Below are 25,946 nucleotides of genomic sequence, written 5' to 3'. Positions count from 1 at the left end.
CAGGAAAGAGCAATATTACTACTGGTATTGCCAGAAAACATAAAAAAAGATTATGTGCTTATGGTTGCACTGGGACCATAAAATAAAAGACCTGTATCAAGATTCTTCTTGAAAAGTATCTCAAAATATCTGGAACCTGTGCAATGTGAACCCATTCAAATATTTCATGTATCTCTACAGAAGGAGAGAAAAAGTCAATAGAAAATATGGCCTAAGTCAAGGCTGTGATGAACAACATTCCTCTGTCAGAGCATGGGAAGAGGCACCTGTGAGAATTACAGACTGAGTCTTAGGTGCAGGGAACCAGAAGAAACATGTAGAAATCTGTTAATCTGCTTATCATTAAAATTAAGATATTTCTTCAAGGAACAGATGGAGACACTGGAAAAACTGTGGGACGGGCATAAGCGGAACTTGTGAAATCAGAAACTTGCACAAAAGATGAGGAGACCAGGGAAGGGTTGCATTTTAAAGCTGGTTTGGCTGACAAATAAGGATTTGGTATGCTTTTCAAGTCAGCCAATAGAACTGCAGTACAGCAAAGGAGAAAAAAATAACCAAATGAAAAAAACAGAAACAGAACTTTACTGAATCAACAACCTTACAAAGTATATTTTGTAATTTTTAAAAGTTCTTGAAAGGGATTAAGAAAAATAAGTTACAGATTTCTTCATACACAGAAGTCCCACTGGAAGATTGTAGCACTTCCTATAAGGCATTTAAGTGCTTTTGAAGCATCTTCCTAGGTAACACATGTCCAGTTAATGAAAATCAGACTCTAGTGATACAGCTATGATCCCTCTGTCCTTCTTGGCATGAAATTTTAATAAAGTAATGCTAGCTTAATATTGTAACAGACATATTTCTTTGGTAGGGCCATGGGACCCCAACTGATATGATGTGACTTGCTGAGGGATCTATGAGCATTTTGGTACTGCCACATGGCAGGCTACCACACAACCAGAAATCTGTGTGAACACTGAGATCCAAGACTGAACCAAATTTAGAGATACATTAAAAAATTTAAATGTCATGAACTCCATTGAGAGTTGACAGATCTGAGATTTCATTTTATGGCATTCTTCTAGGGTTACTGTCTACAAGAAAGTATCCTAAGCCTCAAGCCTTTCCTTAACAATCTCTCCAAGTACGGAGTATTACAAATAAATAAAAAAATGGAAACAGATTGTTCTTTCTATCCAAGCTTTTGTACAGACTGATGCTCTTGTAAAACTCTTGCCCAGTTTTGAATTATCTCAGAGCTAAGACTTTTGCAGTGCAGAGAAGGAAACTCTCCTCTGAATTAGCTTAGAGTTCTCCTGAAATAAATCAGACAGGGCATTGAAGTCTCTGTCTGCATTTGAAATATTTTTTATTCCAGAAATTAACTTCAGTAAAATCTCACCAGGTTTTTGCATTGTATTACTGGGCTCTCTTTGTGTGCTTTCTATGGATTCTGTAGTTCTTTGGCATTTAGACTATCAATCCAATTCTTTAAAGATCAGGTCTAGAATAGGTAATGTTTTAGCATCACAGATTTAACAGCTCATTTCTAATATATGTGCAGAGAAACTTTTTTGGCTTTAATCCAATCTTTGTGATGAAGCAATTAGTGATACCGTAGATAAATTACTGTAAGGTTTGCAGTTACTATTTATTGTTTCTATTCAAGCAGTATAAGGGTGACATTTCAGTATTTACATAATGAGGACTTTTCACCATGGCAAAAGCCTTGGCAGTTAGTCTGGGGTTTGATTTACTTAAACTAAAATGTAAAAAAAGCTGCTAAACCTGCCAAGAAACAACGGAACAGAATACTTCAACTTGTATGTATTTTATTTTTTACAATGTACACCACATATCAAGAGAAAAGTACACAAAGCCAGTAACTAGAAGCAAGAATATACAGACTGCCTTTTATTAACATGCCAAGATAGGTGCCTAAACTGAGGGGAAGTGGACTACTGAGAATTTGTGCAACTAAGGATCCAGACTCTGAGAGTTCACCTCAAGCTGTACTTTAATCAGCTGTGTTGCAGATTTGTCCAGGGTATTACAAATAACTAGTGATATATAGAAAAATTTCATGTTTGTGAGATAAAAGATGATTAAACTAAAAAAGATCACCCCTGGAAGACAGAAACATTCCAAAGACCCTGAGGCTTTTTTTTTAAAATAAAAGTTGCAATACTATGATGCATTTCTAATGCAAGGGGGCTAACAAGATACCCCTCTGTTTTGTGTTTGGTGTAGAACAGATCAAGTGCTGTCTTGAATTGTCCAAGCCTTGTCTTGGGGGACACAGAATGCCACTGATGCTAAAAAAAAAATAAAAAAATTGAAAGAGAGAAATGAGATTAAGAAGCCTTAGTGGGAAACTCCCAGTATTCCAAGCAAGCAGAGACACACTCAGGTCTTTCTGAAATAAAGGCAAAAACAAATTATAGAAGTTCAGAAAATGCTTTTGAAACCAAACTTTCAGACATGACAAAGCTTGCATTTTGCATGTGAATGACAGAGAGCAAACTCTAAAATTGCCACTTCTTCAAGTAAAAGAATTTACCATGAATACGAAGAAAAAATAATAGCAAACTTTAAAATAGTTAGAATTGCTATAAATTGAAATGTATAGATTCAGAGTTTTTATCTCTGATCATCTTCTTCTGTGTGCAATGTTTCCAGTTTTGTAAAAAGTTCTTAAGAAGATGAGTTTAAGTTGCATTAAACAGAATGAAGATATCTAAGTTAAAATAGTAATAAAAAAAGGCTAGGCCTTCTTGATGAGTGCTTTTTTCTTATTTGGAATTTGTGTTCAAATGGTTGCAAATGCTAAGGAGTGCTCACACAAGAACCTTGGAACACACAGCATTTAATTCTAATGTAAATTAAAAGGAATTTGTAAGAGTAGCAAGTATGGTTGAAAACTGTACAAATTTGAGAAGGAACATTTGGTTTATGCATCCAATTTTAAATTGGCAGTATTATCAAAAACCCCAACCTCCTAGGTATAGCATGAAAAATAAAAGCATTCCATTTTGCAAAGGAAGTAATTATTTTTAAATTTGGGGTTACTTTAGTTCAGAAAAAAACTCCCCAAAGATTCAAAATTCTCTATGACAGTGAAAAATTCCTTACCCTGGCTGTGATATGTCAGGAGCCTCCAGCAGCATGCTAGGTGGGCTACGAAGGAGCTTTGCAGGTACAGGTATTTTACCCAGAGGAAAGCTGTCAAAATTAAGCTGTCTTTGAAAAGTAATTCAAGTCTGATGCATTGACAAGTATCAATTAAAAGGAAAGAAAATCACTTGCCATGTAACATATAAAAACGCTATCACTTTGGCATTTTAAATTTTAAATTCAAATACATATGTTGGGTGGGCTGCAACCAGGCTGGTTTCTGCATTGTCTAAGCAGGGTTTTCCCACCAGGGCTAAACTGTACACTGATCAGTTTATGCACATTTTCCCATTCAAGAGTTGTCTAGACCAATTCCCTTTGGAATTGCTTTGGGGTTTTGGATTTTGGTTTGTTGTTTGGGTTTTGGGGTTTTTTTATGGGTGGCAGTATCATATGGGGACTATAGAGAGGTGAGCAGGATTAGATAGCAATTGGGAGAACTTGTAAATTTTTCAAGTTCCTCAAGCATTGCATTAAGACAGTGTGCTAAAACACAAACTATGATCTTTCCAGCTTTTATCCTGGCATGTTTGGATATACCCCAAGTGCACATAAATCTTTTCTCTCAAGGATATCTAGAGATCTTTCTAAACCTGCAAATACTGCAATTCTACATTATACTGCATTTTGCTAGCAAGATTTTGCTTATTATTGCTACTATTAAATATCCTGCACTTCAAAATACACTTGCTTGAAGTATGTAACTGGAGAAACTAGCTGAAATCCTTGAATTAGCCTACGAATTGTTTGGTTTCAGTTATTTGCAGAGTTATACCAATAGGTCTCTTTATGTGAATTTTTGTGGTTGATGGGGTTTTTCTAAAATATGCCATATCACAGGGAACTGAAATATTTGCAAATAGAATTATCACTGCTGGTAATCATCCCATAGCAGGGGGGTTTTCGCTCTTTCTTGTCCTTCTCCTAGTAATTCCAAAGAGCAATATTTTCCTGCTCTTTTTAATAACCATTACTTTTATAAATAAAGCCTACCAAATACCTCAACAAAGATACGCAGAATTTTTGGATGCTTTCAGTTAAGGTACTTAACAAAGAGCCAGGCAAATATCAATAAAAACTAAAGTACTCCAAAATACAAGTTATGCTAGAACTGGAAGTCAGTAACAGGATAACTCTTGGTAAGTGAAACTCCAGGACAGGCTCATGTTTTCAGCTTCACCTGCCTCAGAACTTCTTGAGTGCATTTGTATTTTGAAGATTTTGCAGAACTTTTATATATTTTAAAAGTAGTTGCTACAGATCACTGTCGTCCCTCAACCCTTCTCATTCCAGATGATGTTTGAAGCAAGGGACAGGGAACATGCCTGAACCCTAAAGTTCTGGTAACAGTAGTTTTTGCTATTTAGTGACCATCATATTCTTACAGCAAGACAGATTTTTTTGATCTCCAGGCCTCATTTTCCTACCTATGTGTTATACAAAAACACTAACATGGTATAAGCAATATGTTTACAAGCTCTGGGAACACATAAACTATTCTTTTCCTTCAGGAACAATGCCTAAGGCTGCTTTATCAAAGCATCTTTTCTTCAAAAATTGAGATCAAACTGATTTGTTTAACAGAAAGTGGTTTAGGTTTTTTAAGTGAGCTATCTTCTTCCCAAGTTAAAAAGGACATGCTAAAATATATAGTCACTATTTTGTTTCTGTTTGTGACTAAAAGAGTCTTCATAAAGTAAGATGTCTAGGGGCAGCAAAATATTATGCAGTCAGTATTATAAATATATGCACTCACCATATGCAGCCAGTATTGTGTGGCAATAATAATACAACATTGACTTCACGATATTTACTTTTTTATTTTTTAATTCTAGCAAGACAGGGCTTCAGCTGTCTACAGATATTAATAAGTACAAATACCATGAATAGTTAAAATTCTGGAAGTTGTTTTGATCACTCACATGGTATTTATGTATTTCTTCTGAAAGAAGAAATGTAGCTCAAATTCTGAACACTTTAGGTACATAACTAGCATTAATAATTAACAATATGAAACTACACACTACATTAATAAGAGATGACTGTTCTTGTGCATAATGTGATTATCTTAATTCAGCTTTTAAATTCTGCCCAACTCCTTCAGCTTCTTAGTTTCTATATTTTTCATGGCTATTCTTGTCATTTAGAGAAAAAAGGAAAAGCATAAACTACAGCAGATTATGATAATAACACACCTGATGCTGCAGCTTTTAGCATAGGCAGGTAGCAGAAATAGATACTTCAGTTTACCAAACAAAAGATGGCAAAAAATCCTCAAGCAGAGACACAGAGAGGTGATTTGCAAGACATGTCCCAGGTACAGCCAATGGCTTGTTCAGGATGTTTTGTGCAAGGCCCTTTGCTTCTTCAGGTTAAAAGCTTTTGCCAGTTTTACTAGGCAGGGAAGAATGAAATCTGATCTCTGCAGTTTAGGTGATTAATTCTCTGACACTCAGATATTTAAATATCTATGGTTCCTGATTATCCATGGGGGCTGCTGGAGCAGGCTGCAGCTCTTATAATTTTCTTCCAGAAAAACTGGGAATGTAGGAAGAAGACCAGAAGGAGTGAAAGTGGGGATGGAGCACAGCACATCTTGTCTTAACAGAGAGTGAAGACATCAGCAGAATATTATCTGGATCTGGGTGTTAGGGAATGTATCCAGTTTCCACGTTATAGAGAAAACAGGCTGTCAAATGAAGCACATAAATTTCTTACACAGGTGAGATAAAGACACTGATGTCTTTGAAGAGCTCCAGAGGGAGATCCCATCTGATTAAGTGAAGGCATTAAAGAAACTTAAGACAATGAAAAGAAAAATGTGCCTCCCTACTCATCGTTCTCACTTCCAAAAATTTATACAAGGAGATTTTTTTGTTGCTCTGATCAGTGTCCTTATGTCACTTTGACAAGCTTCTTATAATTGAAATGCTACAGCCCACGGCCTGTTCAAAACAAGGGGAGACAAACATTAAAACTAAGCAATGTGCATGTACTATAAATTATACCTGGAGTTAGTTTTATCTAGTCACCAAGCATAATGGTATTTCTGATTTCAAACTTACTCCCACCTCCCTTTAACTCTGGCCAACTCAAAACTTAAAAAAATATATAATGTATTGTTTGTGTTACAGTGTAGTTTTAGTTACAGAGGTATTTTGTTTCCTACCTCATTCCCAATGACGGGTTTTTTCCCAGAAGAGATTTTCAAAAAATGCACTCATGTGCTGCAATTTTGCCACAAAAAATAATTTTCTTTTAATCTGTTTTTTAATCCACTATTTCTCCCCTGCCTAACATCCAGAAAGGGACTAACTAAATCCCTGTCTTGATCCTTGGCCACAAGAGACAGGCACCTAATGAAGTTCACTGCACTCCCTGAGGGCTCTGCAAGGAGCAACCTGGCAAGGCTGACACTTGAACAGAAGCTGTTGAGAAGCCCCTTTGCTGCTTATGAAAAAATAAAAGAGCATGTGAGATGAATGATACAAATCCTATAAAATCATCAAACAAGCTCTGAACAACCCTTGTAATGCATTTTTCTTCAGTTTCTTGATCAGGGACTAATTGCTCTTCATGAGGGGCAAAAAAGTCATTTATAAAATCAAGGATTCCTCAGGACAGGAAGTGAAAATGGATTGTCCTACTGTTTCTACAGAAATCACCTAATCACCCCATGATGATTATCTCAGAAAAGTAATTAATTGTTCCAAAATGCTTTTCAGATTTAAGATTACCACCCTGACATTCTGCAGAATTAATGCCTCCTGCCTCACCCCTTCCAGGACCTCCTGTTGCCCAAACTCTTCCGCACCTCTCACTGCTTTCCATTATACTTCAGTCCTTTCCTGTTCTATTATTTCCAGTTTCTACTTCCCACTATTTTCCCAACACTGCCAGCGTCTTCTCTACTTCCTTTCCCCCAGAATGTCCCTAGCATCCCCCTCCATGACCCTGGCAAGTGACAATCAATATGTGCTTTACCTTGGGGTAACTTCCCACTGCCTGGCAAATTAGCACACATAAATAAGTTAATCAGCAGCTATTAAAAAATTATACTGTCTGTTATCTCATCCTTAGTTTTATAGTGGGCCATCACTTTTGTCTCTTGTACAGTCAAAATTTTAACTCAACTTGGTTGTCCCTGATATTTCTTCCCATCTTCCAAACTGCCTTGAAGGTATCTGAAATATTCAAAAGTTGTGGGAGAAATGTCACAGCAGCTGAGCAATGCAAAGCCAGAACAGTATGACTTTGTTCTCTTAAAATACCAAGGGGGAAAAGAAAAAAAAAATAAATTTAAGTGCAATGCTCTTATGGTAGCAACTGTAGCCTTGAACACAAAAGCAGGAACTTCTCACCAATGTATGCAATTGCAAAAATATTTTTGACAATATCTCTGCTGAGGGACATTCCACCAGATTACCCCTCTGGGCAATCTGTTCCAGTCCTTGGTGACCCATATAGAAAAGAAGTCCCTCATATTCAGGTGGAACTTTCTGTGGATCAGTTTCTGCCCCTTCCCTCTTGTCCTATTGCTGGGCATCATGGAGCACAGCCTGGTCCATCCTCTGACCCTCCCTTGAGAGACTCATAGACATTGATGAAGTGCCTCTCAGTTGTCTCTTCTCGAAGCTGAACATGGCCAGTTCCCTCAGCCTTTCAAGTTCCCTCATCTCTCTCTTTGCAAGAGAGATGTTCCTCCAGTCCCTTGATACACTTTGCAATTTTCCCTTGAATAGAGATGCTCCAGTTCCCCACAACCCCCTGCTAGATCCGCTCCAGGAGCTCTGTGTCTCTCTTGCACAGAGGAGCCCAGAAATGAAAGATCTGCTTCCGATTACTTTTTAGCCTTGTGTACCTCTGCTTAGCTGTGCAGCCAAGGCATCCGCAGCAGCCTCCGCACGCCCAGCCAAAGCATGGGGCAGATCTTTTCAGATGAAGCGCGCTGACATACGCAGAACCTGAGGCAGGGCGCAATGGAAAAGTCACTTCTCCAAGGGGCAAACCCACACCCGGCTGGGACACTCTCCACACCATGGGGAGGCTCTCGGAGCAAGGCGGACGCAGGGCCAGCTCGGCGGCCCCTCCGGCCCCGGGCACCCCGACGGCCCCTCGTCCCCTGAAGGCAACAGGGACGGGGCGAGCGCTCCCACGGCCAAGCGGGCGGCGGCTCCGGAGCTCAGCCTCGCCCCCTGCAGGTGCCGCTTCCTTCTGGCAGCGGCTTTTCTCCTTACAGAGCCCCTGCGGGCGAGGCCTCCCGGTGCGGGGCCGGCGAGCGAGGCACGGCCCGGTCCTGGAGCGCGGCCCCGGCAGCTCCAGCCGCCCCTGCCCGGCGGGGCGCGCTCCCCTCCCTGCCCGCTAGGGCGCGCCCTCGGCCCGCGCCGCCCGCCAGGTGGCGCTGCCGCCCCGCGAGCCGCCGGCGGCCGCCGCCCCCGCGCCCCGGCCCCGCCCCCCCGGTGACGTCACAGAGGCGCGAGCGGAAAGGGAACGAGGAGAGGCGCTGCGCGCGCACCTCAGGGCGCTGGCCCGGGCACGAGCCCCGCCCCTCCCATCCCATCCCCCGCGCGAGAGCCCTTGGAGAGGGCGGGGCCGGGGACCGTTGGGCGCGCGCGGGTGGCGCCATTGTTGGCAGGGACCGCGGGAAGGGCGGGAAAGCCGCGGCCGCCCCTCAGCGACCACTCTGCGACCCCGCCTCCTGCCCCTCCTGCCCCTCCGCCCGCCGGGCCCCGCTCCCCAGCGCTGTTCCAGGGCCTCCGGGGCCGCGGCTGGGGCGGGTGTGCCCCAAACGCCCCGGCCTTGGTGCCGCTCCCCCCGCCTCGGCCCCGCTGGCCCCCGGACCCGGCGTGCTGTGACCTTGAGCACGAGCGTGGGGAAGGGATTTGCGGGGCTGGTTTAGGGGGGCTTTCGTGTTGGTCTTCGGTTTTGGTTTTTGTTGGGTCTTTTTTTGTGAAAGAATGCTTGTACCAAGAGAAGGACGTGGAAAAGCACCACTTTTGTCTTTGGTTTATTTTTTGGTTTTGTTTTTGTTTGGTTGGTTGGTTTGTTTTGGGTTTGTTTTTCTATTGTTAAATTATGCTATTCAAATTATTTAGAGGGATCTGGGAAAATCTGGTGGCCTGCAGGTCATAATGCTCATAAGTTCATTTTTGATGGGAGAAGCCCTTTCTTTGTTCTTCTCCTCTGTATGAGTTTTGGAGGAAGGAGCCTTTGTGCAGCCATAGTGGGATGGTGCTGCTGAATCGTGTCCCAGTCCCAGGGAGGTTCCCTGCTGCTGCTGCAAGAGCTGCTCTTGCAAAATTTGGTTTCTTTGCAAATCTTATGTGGCATTCTCAGTGTGCATGTCATAAACCAGTTAAAGCATATGTCAGGTCTCATTTTGTGTGAAGATACCCAGGTGTTTGTACAATTTGCATGTGCATGTTATTTTGGGACAACCACAGGAATTTTTGTGGAACTACATGGGTATAATAAAATCATGTGAGGGTTTGGATTGGAAGGGACCTTAAAGATCATTTTGTTGCAACATTGCAGCTGTGGGCAGGGACACCTTACACTAGACCACATTTCTCCGAGAGCTCCATCTGATCTGGCCTTGAACACAGCCAAGGATGGAGCATCCACAACTCCCATAGGCACCTTGTTCCAGTGTCTCACCACCCTCAGAGTAATATGAGATTGGATTGGATTGGAAACTTGGATTAATCTCTTGTACAGTTTACACATGAGCTATATTTTGTCATAATTTTTTGTTCTTGTTACTTAACAGATAAGTGTAAAGTATCACAAGTTTAATGTCAGATAATTCTGTGATATTTTAGCAACTATAGTAGCATTTCTTGAGTAATGTGGTCTTGGCTTTGTGCAAGTTTTTCAAATAAAGTTAGCAATATGAACTATGTAAGTTTTCTTACTTTTGTTGCTCTAGACATTTCAGCAGTTTCAGGAATGGTTGTGAATTTTTAAAATGCATTTAAACATTAAATACTTACAACAAATGCATTGATGGCATCTAAATTGCTTTTGATTAATACTGAAGCCTGGTGGTTAAACCTGCATGCTTGGGTTACAAACTTCCAGTGGAGATCTGGGAATCATGCCTAATGACTTTTCTGGGTCTGGGATTAATGCCCTCTTTTCATTGTTAGCATGATTAAAATTGGTTCAGGATATAATTTAGAAGGTTTACATTATTTCAATTATTATCTATTCTCTGGTTCTCCCATAAATTCATGTTCCATTCATTGTCCCATCACCACCTATCCTTAGCCATAAAAATAGCATCCCTTCTGCCAAGCTTTCTCAACTTTGTCCTTAAGTACCCTTGAATTCCAGAAGGTACCTTGGGCAGGGAGCAGTGTCAGATTTAACAGAACTCCGTGACTCATTGTGAATTTTAGAGCATCCTTTTAATCCTTGGTGGGTTTGAGGGTTTTGTGTGGTAGCTTGTCATAAATGTGATGATTGTATTGTTATGATTTTACTGGTTTTGCATCATCAATAGTGCTTTTATGAGTTATGTTTTTGTGTGTAATATAGGAACCAAAGAAGCAGCTTACTTTGAAAGCAGTTGAAGTTTCAAAGTAGTTGGAGACAATCTCTAGTACTGGTTTTCTTGGAAGTTCTTTCACTGTAGGTACGAATTTTTAAAATTCCAGTAACTGAAAACAAGACTGTTGGTATTTTAAGATAAGAAAGTGTTAAGGTTATAGCTACCTACATCAGTTTTTTTAAATAAAAGTATGTTGGCATTTGGTGTCTCTTTCTTTACAATTAGAAATTTGCCAGATATTGAGATCTCTGTCTTATCTTTTACATCTTAATCTCTAGAACCTGTTCCAGAGTTCCTCAAGGAAACACTGACACTGATATTTTTAGAAGAAATGACTCAGCTTGTGTGTTGGATTGCCAGGGCAGCCCTGGTGCCAGCACAGGGATTGATTCCCAGCCCTCAGTGCCTTGGAGTGCCCACACACGGAGCACCAGCTTGTGTCCGAGTGAGTTCTGAACAGCTGTGACTGATCACCCTGGCTGCCAGTCTGCAAAGGCAGCAGACAAAGCCCTGCTTAATTCAGCTGCTGTATTAAACAAGATTATTGCTTCACCAATAATCACTAAACAAAACCCCAGTTAACTGTGAAACAAGTCACCTGTGTGTGCTGTTTCACAGCTGGAGCTGACAGGGCAGAGAGGAGGGCACCCACGTTGGCTCCTGGTGCTCCTGGGGGAGTAGGGCTGACCCTGCTCCCCATGGGGAGCATGTTCACACCACACAGCTCCCTTCACTCTAGGGCCAGATGCAAAAGTAAGGCACGAGTGCTTCCTCTTTGGAGGCTCCAGTGCTTTATGCTGTATATAAGCCTAGCCTAGCTTTTGAAGTCTTTTTCCCAAAGTGAAAAACCTTCCCAAAATTATTTTAGCCTTCAGAAGGTTTATGGATGTGATCTCCTGAATGTTTCATGTGTCACAAAATCATTTCAAGTTAAAACACCCTATTGTTATCCCTTCTATCTGGTATTAGTGTTTTCTAGTTCATGTTACTTTTACCTACTGGTGTCCTTTTTTTCCAAGTTAATGGCCCTGGCTTTGCTCCTCACCAGGCCCATGTTCCTTGAGATCATGAACAGAAAAGGTTCAACAAAAGACTGGATGTGGCACTCAGAGCTGTGGTCTGATGTTGACTTGGTGATGTTTGGTCATAGGTTGGACTCGATGCACTCGGCGTCTTTTCCAACTTCATGGATTTTGTCAACCCCCAGCCAGGTCACAGCAGCCTGGACTGCCTCCAGTCCCAACCCCTTTAATGAGCTCATCCACTGTGGTGAGCGCCAGGTCCAGTAGTGCTCTTCATCTGGTTGGTTTGTCCAATGCCTGCACCAGGAAGTTTTCCTTGACGTACCCCTTGGATTTCTTACAGCTAGCTGTGTTGCTTTCCTGGTAGATGCCTGGGTGGTGGAAGTCCTCTGCTAGGATGAGGTCTTGGAGTGTGATGCTTTCTGTATCTGAAGCAGGAGGCCTTGACCTTGGTTTCCCCCTGATCAGACCCCCACATGCAGGTCTCCTTTGTTGGTTCTGTCTTTGAATTTTTTACCCATAGGCTGTCAACCTTTTTGTGGCTGTTTTTCAGAGGCAGCTCTTCACAATCTATCCCTTCCCTAACATAGAGCACAAAGCCCCTGCCCCTACATGTCTCTTTTAAAAACCTTGTAGTCCTTGACTACAGTTCTGTCCCAGCCTCTTTTCCTGATATGTTGTAGCTTTCTAACTGCACCATGGTTTCCAACTCCACTTGCTTGTTTCCTGTGCCATGTGCATAGGCATAGAGGCATTTCAGCTGGCCTGTGGGCTACCCCACCTTTTGGAAGGAGCCCTCCCTAATCCCTCTGGGGTGATTTACAGGTATTTCCCTCTTGTATTCTAGAGTGTCAGTATTTTCTCGTTCTTCTCTGTTACTCAGAAGTGCATCCCTTCCCCTTAAAGCATATGAAATGTCTCAGGCCAAAGGTTGTCACTAATTGTGATGTGCAGATAAAACTGCTGTTGCAGATGGTGCCAAACCAAATGAATATGGACAGTGTCAGGAGTTTGACTACTGCTTGGAACAGGTGTCTGGGATAGTAAAGTGTAGTTCACTTCCTCCACCTCACAAGGTGGAAGAAATGGTAGAATAGATAGATGATGAGCTGGCATCTGTTGTGAAGCAGCTGAAGATGGGATAACTCAAGAGGATAATTCATGTGCTGAAATAGGAGCAGATGTCAATTAAGACAGACTGTCTGGCCATTTGGGTGCCAGTTCTGTAGCATGTGTCATCAGTACAGGCTTGACTAACAGTCTGTTCGTGAAATTTGGTGATGCTTGACATCATAATTTCAAGCAGAATAGAAGGTGAAGTTGCTGTAGGCTTTGACAATCTGGAAAATTTAATCATTGGAGCAAAATGTTAAAACCAATTAAGGTGCCATTTTAAGTTTGGTGGGTTTTTTTTTTTTTTTTTTTTTGTTTTTCCTTTTTTTTAATGAGAAGTTCAATATAAAACTAGTTGCTTTTGCTAGAAACAAAATGAAGCTGCAATAGAATTTTCATATTAGACTGTCCAGGTTACTGCACTTTAAAACTTCTGCAGCAGTGTGGAATTGTTTTCCAAAATATTTTGCCCCAAATCTCATCTTCAACTAAATTCCTTTCTTCTCCCTTTCCAATTTTGCCCTTGTCTGGGGGAAACACCATGTTGATACAGTTTGTGGCCTGCAGTCGTAGGAATTAGCATGGGTTTCTTCATCTGGGAAATTTTCCATAACCTTATTATTTGGAAGACTTCATTGGTACGAGGGGTTCTCTCCTGTCCTGCCTAGCTTAGGGCAATGCTCCTTAAAAACTGATGCAAGAACCCTTAAAAGAGAGGCAGGACTTCAGAATTTTGTTTTCTTTCCCATGATGGACATTATTACTGTGCAAGATCAATGTGATGAATGCAAATTAAAGGTCAAATTTGCCAATTTACTGTCTGAAAGATTAAAAGCAGTTATTAAAAATAATTTAGTCCATTTCTGAGCCACTTGGACTTTGAAAAGTCAAGTAGTCAAATACATGTAATGAAGTCAGGATTATGTTACATTATTTTCTCATGGCTTCTTTGGGTTCCTTTTTCTCCCATGTTGTGCAGCTATTAGTAGTTTAAAAAATCCAAGCATATATCCTTATTGTACTATATTTGAAGTTAGTATTTCCACAGTATTTTTTATATTTTACTGTATTCATTATTCAAAGACATAGTGAGTGCTTAAATACAAACACATAAGTCACAGAAATGTGCAGTTGAGCTTAGTGAAAGAAAATTAAGACAGGTGTGTGGAGCCACTTGAAGGAAAAATGCAGAAAAGCCAGAAACAAACTTGAATGTGTTTAAAATTCAGCTTACTTTGCTCTAGAGCATCAAAAAACACAGAAGTTTTCATCATTCATACAGGTATGGCTTGTGTCACTTCTGAAAACTTGTCTGAAGAAAACAGAAGCTCGAGGCAGCAGCCTTCAGGAAGGAAAGCAGCAGAAAGAAAGTGGCTGGACCGGAATGAAAATCAAAGCTCCATACAGAGATGTGTTTAAGTGTAATAAGTTTAAGGGAAAATTATTTGTCTTGGAAATGGTGTTTCCGTTACAACAGATCGACAGATATCTTCATGTTAGTATTTCTGTAGCTTTTTTCTGCAAAACTGCTCAGGTCTTACAGCCCATCTTAGGTGAGTGGTTTGGGGATCAGAGCTTTCATTTTCCCAGAAACCTATGTGCATGGCCTCACCTGCTGACTTGAGAGATGGAAGAGACTTCCTTGATAGTCTCAGATTTATAGCCATACAGTTCTTAGAAGTGAAAAGGTTGCCAACTGCTGAGTTTGCTCACATGCTTTCCAGGACGAAGGTGCCACAAGTTAGTTGTCATCCAACAGCTCTGTAAATCCTTAAGCAACACTGTAGTGGGATATTAAGGAAAATTCCTTTTGAAGTATTTTATCTTCAATATTGAAGGCACATATAAATCTATTTTTTGAATGAAAGAGTTCTTTGTATTCTAAATAATTATTTTTGAAGGATTTTACTTTGGGAAAAAATCTGGCTTCCTCCCCCATTCTCTGTAGGCAAAGCCGTCAGCGGATGAGAGACCTTCTTTTACGCAGAGATTTTTCAAGAACAGAGGAGCCCCATCTGTACAGCAAGAGCAGAATATGATATTTGGTCCCTGAAATTTTCCCACAAAATCATTATTTACAGATCTAGGCTGTACATCAGAGAGAATTTTTATCTGAGTAGATTTAATAGGGAGGAGGGTTAAATAGTATTGGTATATTTTACTGTGTGGTTACTGATTTACTACCCAAAGTTGTACAATACATTAATTACCAGAACAATTGGACCTATTGAAGTCCTGAAGTGAAAGGCACAAATTATCAGATGAATTTAGAGTTGTGTAATTTTCTCATAACCCTTCACTTGGAAAGCCTTTCTGCTTCCAGTATAGGATGAGGTCTGGCAGCAGGGTTAACCCTGACCCCTGAGTGTTCTATATGGAGATGTTCATTTCTGCCACATTCTTTCAGTTTAAATTTAGATTTGCTGGCAGCGATTATGCCTCTTGCAATAAGCCTCGTGACCAAACATTGAAACAAATATGCCTTTTGTCACAGATGTTTTTGCCGAATAAGATTAGTGAAGAATACTTGAAAGCTGAAAAACAATGTGCAGAAGCCTTTGGTCCAAAAGGCACTAACCTTTAAATGTCTGGAACATATTTTCAGTGTTAGAAAAGAGTAAGTGTTTAGGTGATTGGGCACAATCTTGCACCTTATTTTACCTCTGATTTGTTGCTGGTAGTAATGAAATTTCAGCTATGCAAATGAATACGGAGTCAGGATACATATGAATGTGTATATGTAACAAAGTCATTAAGCTGTTCTAAAATAGACTGTGGTTGTTGTAGGATAGAACTGAGTTCTATGTTTTGCTGATTGCTAAATATGTCTTAGTAAATCTCATTTGTTGGGATAATTCTTCTGTACAATAGCCATCTTAAGCATAATAGCTTCATCTGTTACTGATTTTAGGAAGTTCATACCACTTAATTTTCTGTTTTCCATGGAGGATGATTCTTGTTTTGTGATTGTGATTGTCTTGTGTTTTAATCTAGCGTGAGTATGTGGGACTTGAGAAATCTATATGGCAAAGGAGTTCACTTTCAAGGCCAATAAGTTGTTCTTGGCGTAGGGTGTGCCATGGTCTTCATAGACAGTGTTGCTCCACCTTGAAACACTTGTTTGACAAGGGATTTTCTGGTCTTTCTGTGTCTATCTGCTCATCTGTCTAGGACAGGACATGAGGAAATGGTCTCAAATTTGCACCATGGGAGGTTTAGACTGGATATTAGGATTATTTTTTTTTTTCACTAAAAGGGCTTCAAGCACTGGAACAGGCTGTCCAGGGAAGTGGTGGAGTCACCACCCCTGGAGATATTTAAAAATGTGTAGCTGCAGCACTGAGGGACGTGGTTTAGTGGTAGACTTGGCGATGCTGGGTTAACAGTTGGATTTGATGATCCTAGAGGTCTTTTCCAAACTAAATGATTCTGTGTTTGACGGTAGCATGTAAAAAGTGTTTCACTTTGGTCTCTATGCTTTCAAGGTTCTTCAAAAGGTAACAGCATTTCCTATGCATTGCTGAATGGCTATGGCTCCAACAAAGAAAGACCTTGAGAATATATGGAAAGGAGTGTTCTCCCTGTAACCTTTTAGGGGGAAAAAAACCAATGAATAAAGCAGGCCATGAGACTCTAGATAATTTAAAGTGAGATTTTTTTCCTTCTGAAGGGCAAGACACAAAAGCTTCCAAAGGCGCCCTGACCCTGCTGCCTGTGCAGTTGCTATGGGCAGGAAACACTGGTACTCAGATCTTTGGAGCACTTTGATAGTGTCCAACCCACTACTGGGGGCTGAACACTGTGGAGCTGTGTTCCTCATGAATGGATTAGGCAAAATTTATTCACCAGTTAGAAGTCCTACTGTGCAGGCTGTATATTTTTGAATGTAAGTAGCATCATGTTTTTTCTGTTTAGCAGGAATTTCAGGCAACCTTTGAAATACGTAGCCAATCAGCATTTGTTCCAAATGGTGCTTTTGTGCCAAATTTCCAATTAGTGAATGGCATTTGTTAGCTAGGCCCTTTTGGCTTTATCTTCAAGGATAATGAAACCCCATCTTTTTCCTCATCCCCTTAATAGACACAATATAGAGTCTTACTGAACTAAAAAAAAAAAGAACTGAATGGAGAATGCTAGGAGATTTATAGTTTGGTGAAACTCTTTAGGACTTGTATTTTTTAGAAATGACTGTGGTTTGAATTCTGTAGCATTAAAACATGAAATTTATAAAAATAAGGGGATTTGGCTCATACAGTTGTTTGAAAGAACATCAGTGAATATTGCAGGTATTGTTCCAATAGGTAAATATTTGTCGAGATAGAGGCAAAATGTGCTTCCCTGTGCATGGAGCTTTGCTTTTTATTGTAATGTGCTATCATGTGTGCTGTTGCATACATTTGGAGTGTCTTATAAATTTTTTGAAGTCTTCATGAATTTTTATCTTTGTATTTTCTATGGAAAATACTAAATTAGAGATACGTCTCCAACACCCCTCAAAATACTCTTTGCTGTCATGAAACAGAAAGTGGTCTGTTTCAACATGTGGAAATTGCTCCTGCATCCTATTAAACTCAGAAATCCAAACTTCTAATGTAACCTTCAGTACTTGTCACCTGGCAAGAATGATTTTTGCATAGCTCACAGAAATCAAACACGGTTTATTTATTTCCCTGTGTGATTGTTGCTTCAGAATTGTTTACTGTTGTTAAGTAAGAAAACATATTCTTACAGCTCCTTTTTCATAAATTGCATTTTAACTCTGTTGAGAAATAGAACATTCATTTTAGATTTTTGCAGAATTTATACCTGATTGTTTGTGGAGTTTGTGTGGATTTTCATGTTTTGTCCTTGTTGGGTCTTTTTTTGAGTGTTTTTTAGTATTGGGAAGACCAGTATGTGAGGAAGCAAAACCACAGGAAAACATTTGCTTTGTTTACAAATGAGTTTTGTGGACATATATCAATATGCACATTTCCTATGTGAGGTCATCTCACTCAGAATGGATTCAATATGTGAAGTGTCTTTTGATGCTCATTTTCTGTGGAACATCCTGTAGTTTACTTGGAAATAGTTGGAAAGACAATGGGAAGCAATCAAAGTATCTCTTTGAATAATTTTAATAGCTGTAGAATTGAAGTGCAGCTTAGAAGTTATAACAGCATTTCAGGCAAAATACTCAGAGGTTGTAAAAAGTGGTGAAATTCCAAAGAAAGATTTGGAAAAGTAAAATTTGGTATATTTATTTTTCTGTGCTTTGAAACAATCTCTAAAAAGATCATATTAGCCCCTCTAAAGGGACTAATTGTTGCTAATATGAGACTCAGTGTCTGATGATTTGGGACCTTAGTTACTGGGGAGAAAATGAGTAATTCCATTAGTAATAATATATGTCAGTGTAATAGAGGAGTGAATCTCCTGGATTCTATCTGTAAAGGGTATTTTTTCTACAATAGTGAGCCAATTAGTTATCTTTTAGTTCCAGTTGTGAAATGCTCTAAGGAAACAAAGCACCATAAAGATTTATCAGGTAAGAGTAATAACAGTATTCATCTATCTCCCCTGGGCTTTGAGGAGTTGTTATGATGCTCTTAGGATTATGGCAGGATGAAAATGCATTATTACAGTTTGTCTGATGATGCTCACTATGGAATTATCTTCTGTGCAAAGATATGTATTGTTTGTGAAAGGAAGCAAGATGAAAGAACTGAAGTAGCTTCAGGACAGTCTTCTGGGGAGCAGTAGCTGCCTGTGTTGACAGGGAGGTCAGTGTGACTGGTTTTTGTAGGGGATCACTAGAAGTGGTGTGAATAAAGAAAACAAGGCATAATGCATCAGCATACATAGGGACCACCATGGAGAGGTGCTTTAGGAGAGTACTGGAAAGGATTTTGAGGAAATTAAGGAATAAGGAAAGCATCTTTGTCAATTACATTACAATGGATTAAAATTTTAGTTATACAGTAAAGCTCTTCAATAAAAAGGAAAAATGCATCCTAGTGACAAAGTGACAAATAAAGTATTCCCACCATATGGGCAGAGGATTTGACAAGTCTAGAATTATAGTAAGGAATATAATACAGTGCACATGATGGCCTTCGATATTCTGGTTCCTGTTGGCAACAAGCAATCTGTGGAGAGATGCTGAAAAAAAAGTGGCTTAAGAAGAGGCATTAAAGTGACTTTAGTTTTAGTCTTGATTCTGCTTAGCTTTAAATAGCAGTGGGTCACCCAAGATGAAGTGATAGAAAGCTATTCAGATATACAAAAGTCATTTGAGTATGTAGAACAGCTATGAATATGTGTCATCAGGATTGGAGTGATAATTGAAGCTTTCTAAATGGAAAAATGTTGCTCAAGGACAGAGAAAGAGGGCTGGAAAAAAAATAAGCATCTTCAAGATACAAACAGCTTGAATATTTTAAGACTTCATGTGTGTTTGATTTCTTCTAGACCCAACCAGAAAAAGAATCTGAATGGCCAGACTCTATGTCATGGCTTATGAAGAAACTGGAACAGTTGAACTTAGATATTGAAGAAGCTCTGAGTGCTGACTCTTCTCCCTCCAGTACTCCTTCTTCTGAAAGGCACAAGCAACTGGTAAGAATGTGTGTGTGATATGAGATGTTCTCTAACATTTAGCTACAGCATTCCTCAAGCTATAGTTTTTAGATCCAGTTGTGTTTCAGAATGGGCCAAGGAGCTCAGGTGTTAGGGTAAAGTTGAAAGTTTTCATTAAAATGAAATTTCTGACATTGGATAACTAATGGTCAAATAAGCAGAACTGTGATAGGGTGAAACTTGTAAATTTTCTGTCAGGATAGATTAAAATCATTATACACTTTTGGTTTTTTTTAAGGGATATTTGCTTGCCTGTTTTTCAGATTGTTAATTTATGTGCTAGCCTATTAATATTTGTTATATTTATTTAAAGATATATATAACAGCAAGAGAGACACTGTTCATTAAAAGTTGAACTAGTGTCCTGGTCACCCCAGGATAACTAGATTTTTTTTCTTTCTCTCTTTCTTTTATTTGAATAGTTGATTTAGAGGTGCAGTCCTCTAGTTAAGAATATTTTGTGATGACAGGTGTCATCGGTTGATGACAGTTTCTCAAGCTTTTGTTTTGAGGACAAATAGGATTAAAGGAGCAATGATGTTATTTTATTAATTTTTGAATAAGCAAATTTTTTTATATAAGCAATTAATGGAGAATGACCAGCATGAGAAATATAAGTGTTCTCTGCTTCAGGCTATGATTAAACTCAGTTCTTAACATAGAATTGTCAGGATTTTCAGCTCTGAATGTTGGCATGAAGTTCATGGAAGGTGGTCTTTTGTGAATGTTTTTGCTGTCACTGCTGCTTAATTTTGTAAAAGTAAATTCTTGAAGTAAGCATCTTTGTGGATCATCACAATGTAAATGTTCATGTCTCTCTAGGTGGGACATTCAGACTCTTGCACTTTGTGTTTCTAAGTTCTACAGAGAGAGTGTTAGTAACAGAGTGGCCATGGCCATCTCTCATTTCTTTCTTGCTGTACATGTCAGCCAGATAGAACCAGCTCTGTCCAGCTGAATTAATTTCATAATTAATTTGCCTATTAAGGGACAGTGTTCTGTCTTCTTGTAGGAGAATGCTCCATATCTTCTGTCAAAATACAGTGGCAGTGTAGTCTGCTTTTCTGTCTGAAAGTGAAATCCCAGCCATCAGAGTTTAAACACTTCTCATTGTGAGACAGTCTGGTAACCAGTGATCCAAACACCCATTTTTTTATGGCTGTGCCTATTCTACTAAGGTAAAAGCTGTGGTTTGGTTAGGCATCATTCTTTCTTCATGTTGGCCTGAGGATCATAGGACTTCAAATTCTTTGCTGAAGCACTCACTGAAGGGCATATTGCATGTAAACAGCAGAAAAATCTAAATAGGTGACTTTTTCAAATGAACTTTGATACATAAGAACAGCATCATCAGAAATGGTTGCACAGAGAATGCCATCACCAGCACCCCAGCACACCACTTCTCTTCCCGAGGCCTCATCACAGCCTTTTTCCTGGGACACATGCTCCCACCAAGAGCCCCTGCTAGGGTGTTAGGATGTTCCAAACACCAGCACCAAAATTACTGTTTTGCTTAGCATGATATTTGAGGAATTGCAGTTCTCTTTATCAACCACCTCTTCTCACTCTAAATAGAAGAGATCTCTTCATTTTAGTTGTGTGTGGACAGGCAAATATGTGAGTCAGACACATTTTTTGTAGCCTTATATGACAAACTGGAAATTACCTTTAAACCTCCAAGAGCCAATTTCAATACAGAAACTGGACAGCTCACTTAATACAAAGTCTTTCTGATAAGACCAGCAAGATCAGAGCAATAAAAGAGTCTTAGAAAATATGTTGTGGAACTGATGATGGGATACCATTTGCTGTCTCCTGGAAAAGAATTTATACAGCAAGGGAATCATCTGCTCTGATTTAAATATTAATTAATAATTTGCCTCAGAATGCATGGATTTAGTTTTACTTTATAGTCAAAGAAGAGATAGATCCTCCTAAATCTCTCCATAAAGCAACAGATACTGCAGATTTCAAAATGACAGTTGCAGTGGAAAAAATAACAGTCTGGTTTTCACACAAGTTGTATGAGTAGTTTATATTCTATCAGTCCATGCTATTTGTACGATATTTCTAACTATAGCTTGTAATTTGTTCCACACATATCAAATGTTTTATTCTTGTCACTTACCATGAAACTTGAAAAGAAAGAAGACCTCTCTCAAGCATATGTTTACCAGTAACTGTGTAAATTTAGCTTCTATAAAATGAACCACTTTTGTGTTCTTAATAGGGTTTTATCCTCAACTGGGAACTGACACAAGAAATCATGATTGACAGTGATTTTGGGTGAACTGTTTAAAGGTGTAAGACTGAGATGGAGACCCAAAATCTCCAAAGCAAGTGACTACTGCATGAGTGGGGACATGATTTGCTGGAGCTGCTGCTCTGAAAGTTGTTCTCTTGAGGGTGTGGACAATTTTTAACAGATGACAGAGTCATTTCTTATGGCAAATGCTATATCACAGAAATATATTTTGTAATTTAATCACTAGTTGGAGCCAGTCAGTTATCTACTGAAGGATTTTTCACCTGTTTATGCAAGTAATTCTTTGATTTTTTTTTTACTCTTTGCATTTTCCTGTTTTGAAGGTATCTGTTATTAATAATACAGATTTTTTATGGGACCTGTTGGGTGAGGGCAGAGAGTTTTGCAGTGTTTTAGTGAGAAAATTCAAGGTGTTTTCTAAAACATAATAGCTTTTGCATGAATGCTAAGGGATTACTTGTTCCTACATCTGTGTAAACCACAAATTGCTAGTGGTAATTTTTTTGTTGGCAAATGTTATGAGGATGTAGCATTGACTGGATTCTTCAGTAGCTGATCCAAAGATGTTAAAAATAATTGTCTATAATTAAATTATTTTCTGAAACACTCCCTCCCTCATCAATGCAATGAACACAATTTAACCGCAAAAAGCTGTACTCTCTGAATGTACTAACAACAAAACTGCTAGTTTTGGAAAAACACATTTAATAGCTCTACTCCTGTAAAATCTGTACCTTTCCTATGAAAAAAAGAATCTTTTTTAGCAGTATAGGAGGAGGCACTTTGTAAATGAAACATCAGAGATAAATCACTCTTGCTGTGGTGTGTTTCCCCATTGTTTAATGTATCTGCTTCATTGCCACTTAGTATCTTGTACTCAGTTTCACTACAGAAAAAGCAGGAAATCTTGAGAATGAGAATCAAATTTTTTTCAGTTTCAGTCTTTTATTATTCATGAATGACAGGAAATCCTGTTTGTTTATTTTTGATCATCTTATGTTAGAGATATGACTTTCATTAAACAAAGCTTTTTCTTTAACTTAGGTATTCATTTAATTGTCTTGCTTTAGTATATTGTCTTCAAACTTTTTAGGGGTTGCATACTAATTATTTTGTCACCTTTTCAAAGCCTCCTCATTTTACATCCTTACAAAATATACTAACTGGGAACTGGGCAATTGCTATTAATGATCAGCAGCCCATTTGTTACTTGATGGAGAGGACGAGCCTGAAAATGGGCTGATTAGAATGATTGTCCCCGACAGCTTGGGACTGCTCTGCAGTGCGCCCATGACCCTGTTTCCCTGATTGTCTGTAGTATGATTTCTGCTGGATTGCAGTATGTGTTGCTTCTTGCTCACTCACCCAGTTTTTCCTTGGGCAAACCAGGATACTTGAGGGAATGTTGTGCAGTTGGTCTCTTCTTGACACTGCATTCAGTGCGGGCCCAGAGTTAGGACATCCATCTTTTAAAAAATGGTGTGGGAGTGGAACAATGAAATGAGAACTCCCCAGGTTTTGGCAAATAAGAAACATTTATTTGAAAGTTCAGAATCTGTAATTTGAAAATGGGGATTTTCTGGGTCTCTGTTTAATATACAAAAATAAACATGAAAAAAGTTAAAAGATAGTTTAAAAATAATTTGAATAAAACCATTTCTCTTTCTACAAAATGATTCAGTTCCTTTAAGTTACAGGAAGGTGTACTTTTATTGATTAGTTCTCCAGTTGTGTATACTGGATGTTAAGGAAGCAACTTTCCATAATGATGGGATGTCTAGTTTAGCAAAGTGTAAAAATGATGTAGCAAGTGCTTTTAAGAAAAATAAAGATCAAAACCAAATGTTTGCCTTTCATCAGAGGAAAAAAAATCCAGAGGAAAAGATAAAATCACAGGAAAAGATAAAATTCCTAAGTTTTTATCTTAGAATTCACATTAAAAATATTTCTGACTTGTCTTTATTTATAGGGTTTTTAAAATTCTCTTGCAGTGCCCTGTTCAAGTAGAGACAGGCCTTTATGGAGATCATCAAGAAAAAGGATCTTGGAAAAGAAGAGGAGACTACCAGCATCTAAATTGTTTACCTTACCAAGTGTTGACTGGAGCACGACCTAAAACTGATGTAAGTAGCTACAGCATTATCTGACTCTCAGGTTCAGTAACCTCAGAATTTACACTGTATCATTAAAATTGTCAGTGTATTTCTTTGAAATAATTTGTTCCACACACATCAAATGTTTGATTCGTGCAAATACTGCACTGCATGGAGGAGTTTGGTTTACAAAGCAGGTATAGATAAAAGTTAAGGTAGACTTCAGTAAATGAGGCTCCAGGGCTGTGGGGTTCATCTAATCTGATTTTAGGCGACTGATGAAAACTTCTACATGTGAACTTGTCACTTGGATCACCTTCATAGTCAATGGAAAGAAACAGGCACTTCTAAAGAGTAATTCATCTGTAGGGAGCATGTGATGGATTCCAGGCATCAGAGCAACCACCACAGCTTTTTCTTCATGGCTTATTTTAGAAGTACTCTCTTAGGACTTTTTAGCTTGACAGTTGGTTGTGCTCAATTCATGTGAATTCCAGACTGCATTCTCTGGAAGCCTGAGTGCTCAGCTCTGGAATTTTAGTTAGATCCCATTTCTAACCAATAATAGAAATATTTACTTGGGTTTTTTTTTACAAGGTGATGGCTATAGCCTGCAATCAAAATCCGTCAAAATCCATCAGACAGTTTTCTCAAAAGGCTTTGATTTACTTTCCTAATAGCTAAATGTATGCTACTTTAGGATCAGTGTCTTCGTTTGGAAATGTAGATAGTTTCTGTCTCCCTTTTTTAAATTACTTGTGTGCCAGCAGTACTTGTGATCATCATGCAACATAAAAAGTGGCTGCACTGGATTGAATCAAAAGTACTTATTGCCCTGTGTCCTTTCTTTGGCAGTGGCCAGTGTTGGATGTTCAGGAAACAAGTGTAAGGACATAGTAAGCAGATAGTAAGCCATCTCAACTTCCTTTGAGGTATTTATCATGCAGGCACATTGAAGATAGACACTATATTGCCTTTTTGTAATTAACAGCCCCTAAGAGTCTTTTTCGACTCTAGTTGTGCCCTTTGTACTCATTTGTATTTGTTTGTTCTTTTGATATTCAAAAGAACAAAGATACTTTGATCTCCAAAGTTCACTTGTGGAGTAGGTGATACAACACCTTTTTCTTATTATAATTTTGTTACTGAATTATCATTTTGGCTATAATTCTTGTACTGGCAAAAACTGAATCTCAGGCATCTTGTAGGAAGTAGTGAATACCTGAGGCTGATTTTCTTGTTTGTTTGGTTTTTTTTTCTTCCAGCAAATGACTGTATTTACTATTGATTTTCATTTTTCTGCTTGTATTACAACCATTCGACATCATGATGTCCTCTTGCAGCAAGTATTTGTTTTTATTAACCTCTGTAGTTGAATATTATCAGAAAACTGTCCCCTTTTATTCCTCCATTTTCCGATTAATTTGTGAATTTTATTCCTCCATTTTCCAATTCATTTGTGAGTGTACTGAAAACAGATCCATGAGACTGTCAGGTAATATCCATCCACTGTAAAAGAAAAGGATCAATTATTCTGAACCTTCTTTTTTCACTTTTAGTTAGCAATGAAAATCCATTTTTATTTCTTGGCCTCTTTTTTGTAGTTCCTCCTTCATAGCATAGTTTGAGTTTGATGGTCAACTTCATCAGAAGCTTTTTGAAATGGAAGTGTAGCAGTCAAATTGCCTGTATCTGCATGATCATTCAAACAAGCTGGCCTCCAAAATCCCAATTATTCTAACCCATTATTCTGTGTTACTGTCCATATGTCCTTAAGCATACTTTCTGTCAGTTTTCTGCCATGCATATCAGTTGTACTAGCATCTCTTCCACAAATAACCTCAGAGGCATTTTCAGACATTGGCATCACATTTCTCCCCCTCTTTTTCTCCTGTCCCTAAGCCAATAGGTGTTAGCAGTAATTACACATTGAGCCAATATCTCAGCAGTTCTCATTCCCTGAACAAGGTGCTTATTTTAAGTTATCTATAGAATTTGGATTAAAGAAAAATCTATTATATTAAAGATATCTTGAACACTGTCGTATTTATCTACCAAAGAATGATATGCGTACCACCATAAAAATTCTCAGTTTCATTAAATGA

At 39.0% G+C, this 25,946-nt stretch overlaps 1 protein-coding gene across 1 annotated transcript in view; it reads left to right on the top strand.

Annotated features, from left to right (window-relative positions):
* The window catches only part of STARD13 (StAR related lipid transfer domain containing 13), a 295,636-nt gene that overhangs the window by 60,689 nt on the left and 209,001 nt on the right, over window positions 1-25,946 (top strand). The window contains exons 3-4 of the mRNA XM_005482468.3: window positions 19,315-19,461; window positions 23,740-23,871. Of these exons, the coding sequence (XP_005482525.2) occupies window positions 19,315-19,461; window positions 23,740-23,871 (279 nt within the window). The remainder of the gene's footprint in view (window positions 1-19,314; window positions 19,462-23,739; window positions 23,872-25,946) is intronic.

The sequence above is a fragment of the Zonotrichia albicollis genome, chromosome 2, assembly GCF_047830755.1.
Source record: "Zonotrichia albicollis isolate bZonAlb1 chromosome 2, bZonAlb1.hap1, whole genome shotgun sequence".
In the NCBI taxonomy this organism is placed as follows: domain Eukaryota; kingdom Metazoa; phylum Chordata; class Aves; order Passeriformes; family Passerellidae; genus Zonotrichia; species Zonotrichia albicollis.
Note: the sequence above shows the minus strand (reverse complement) of the source record. Positions and strands in the feature narration are given on the sequence as shown.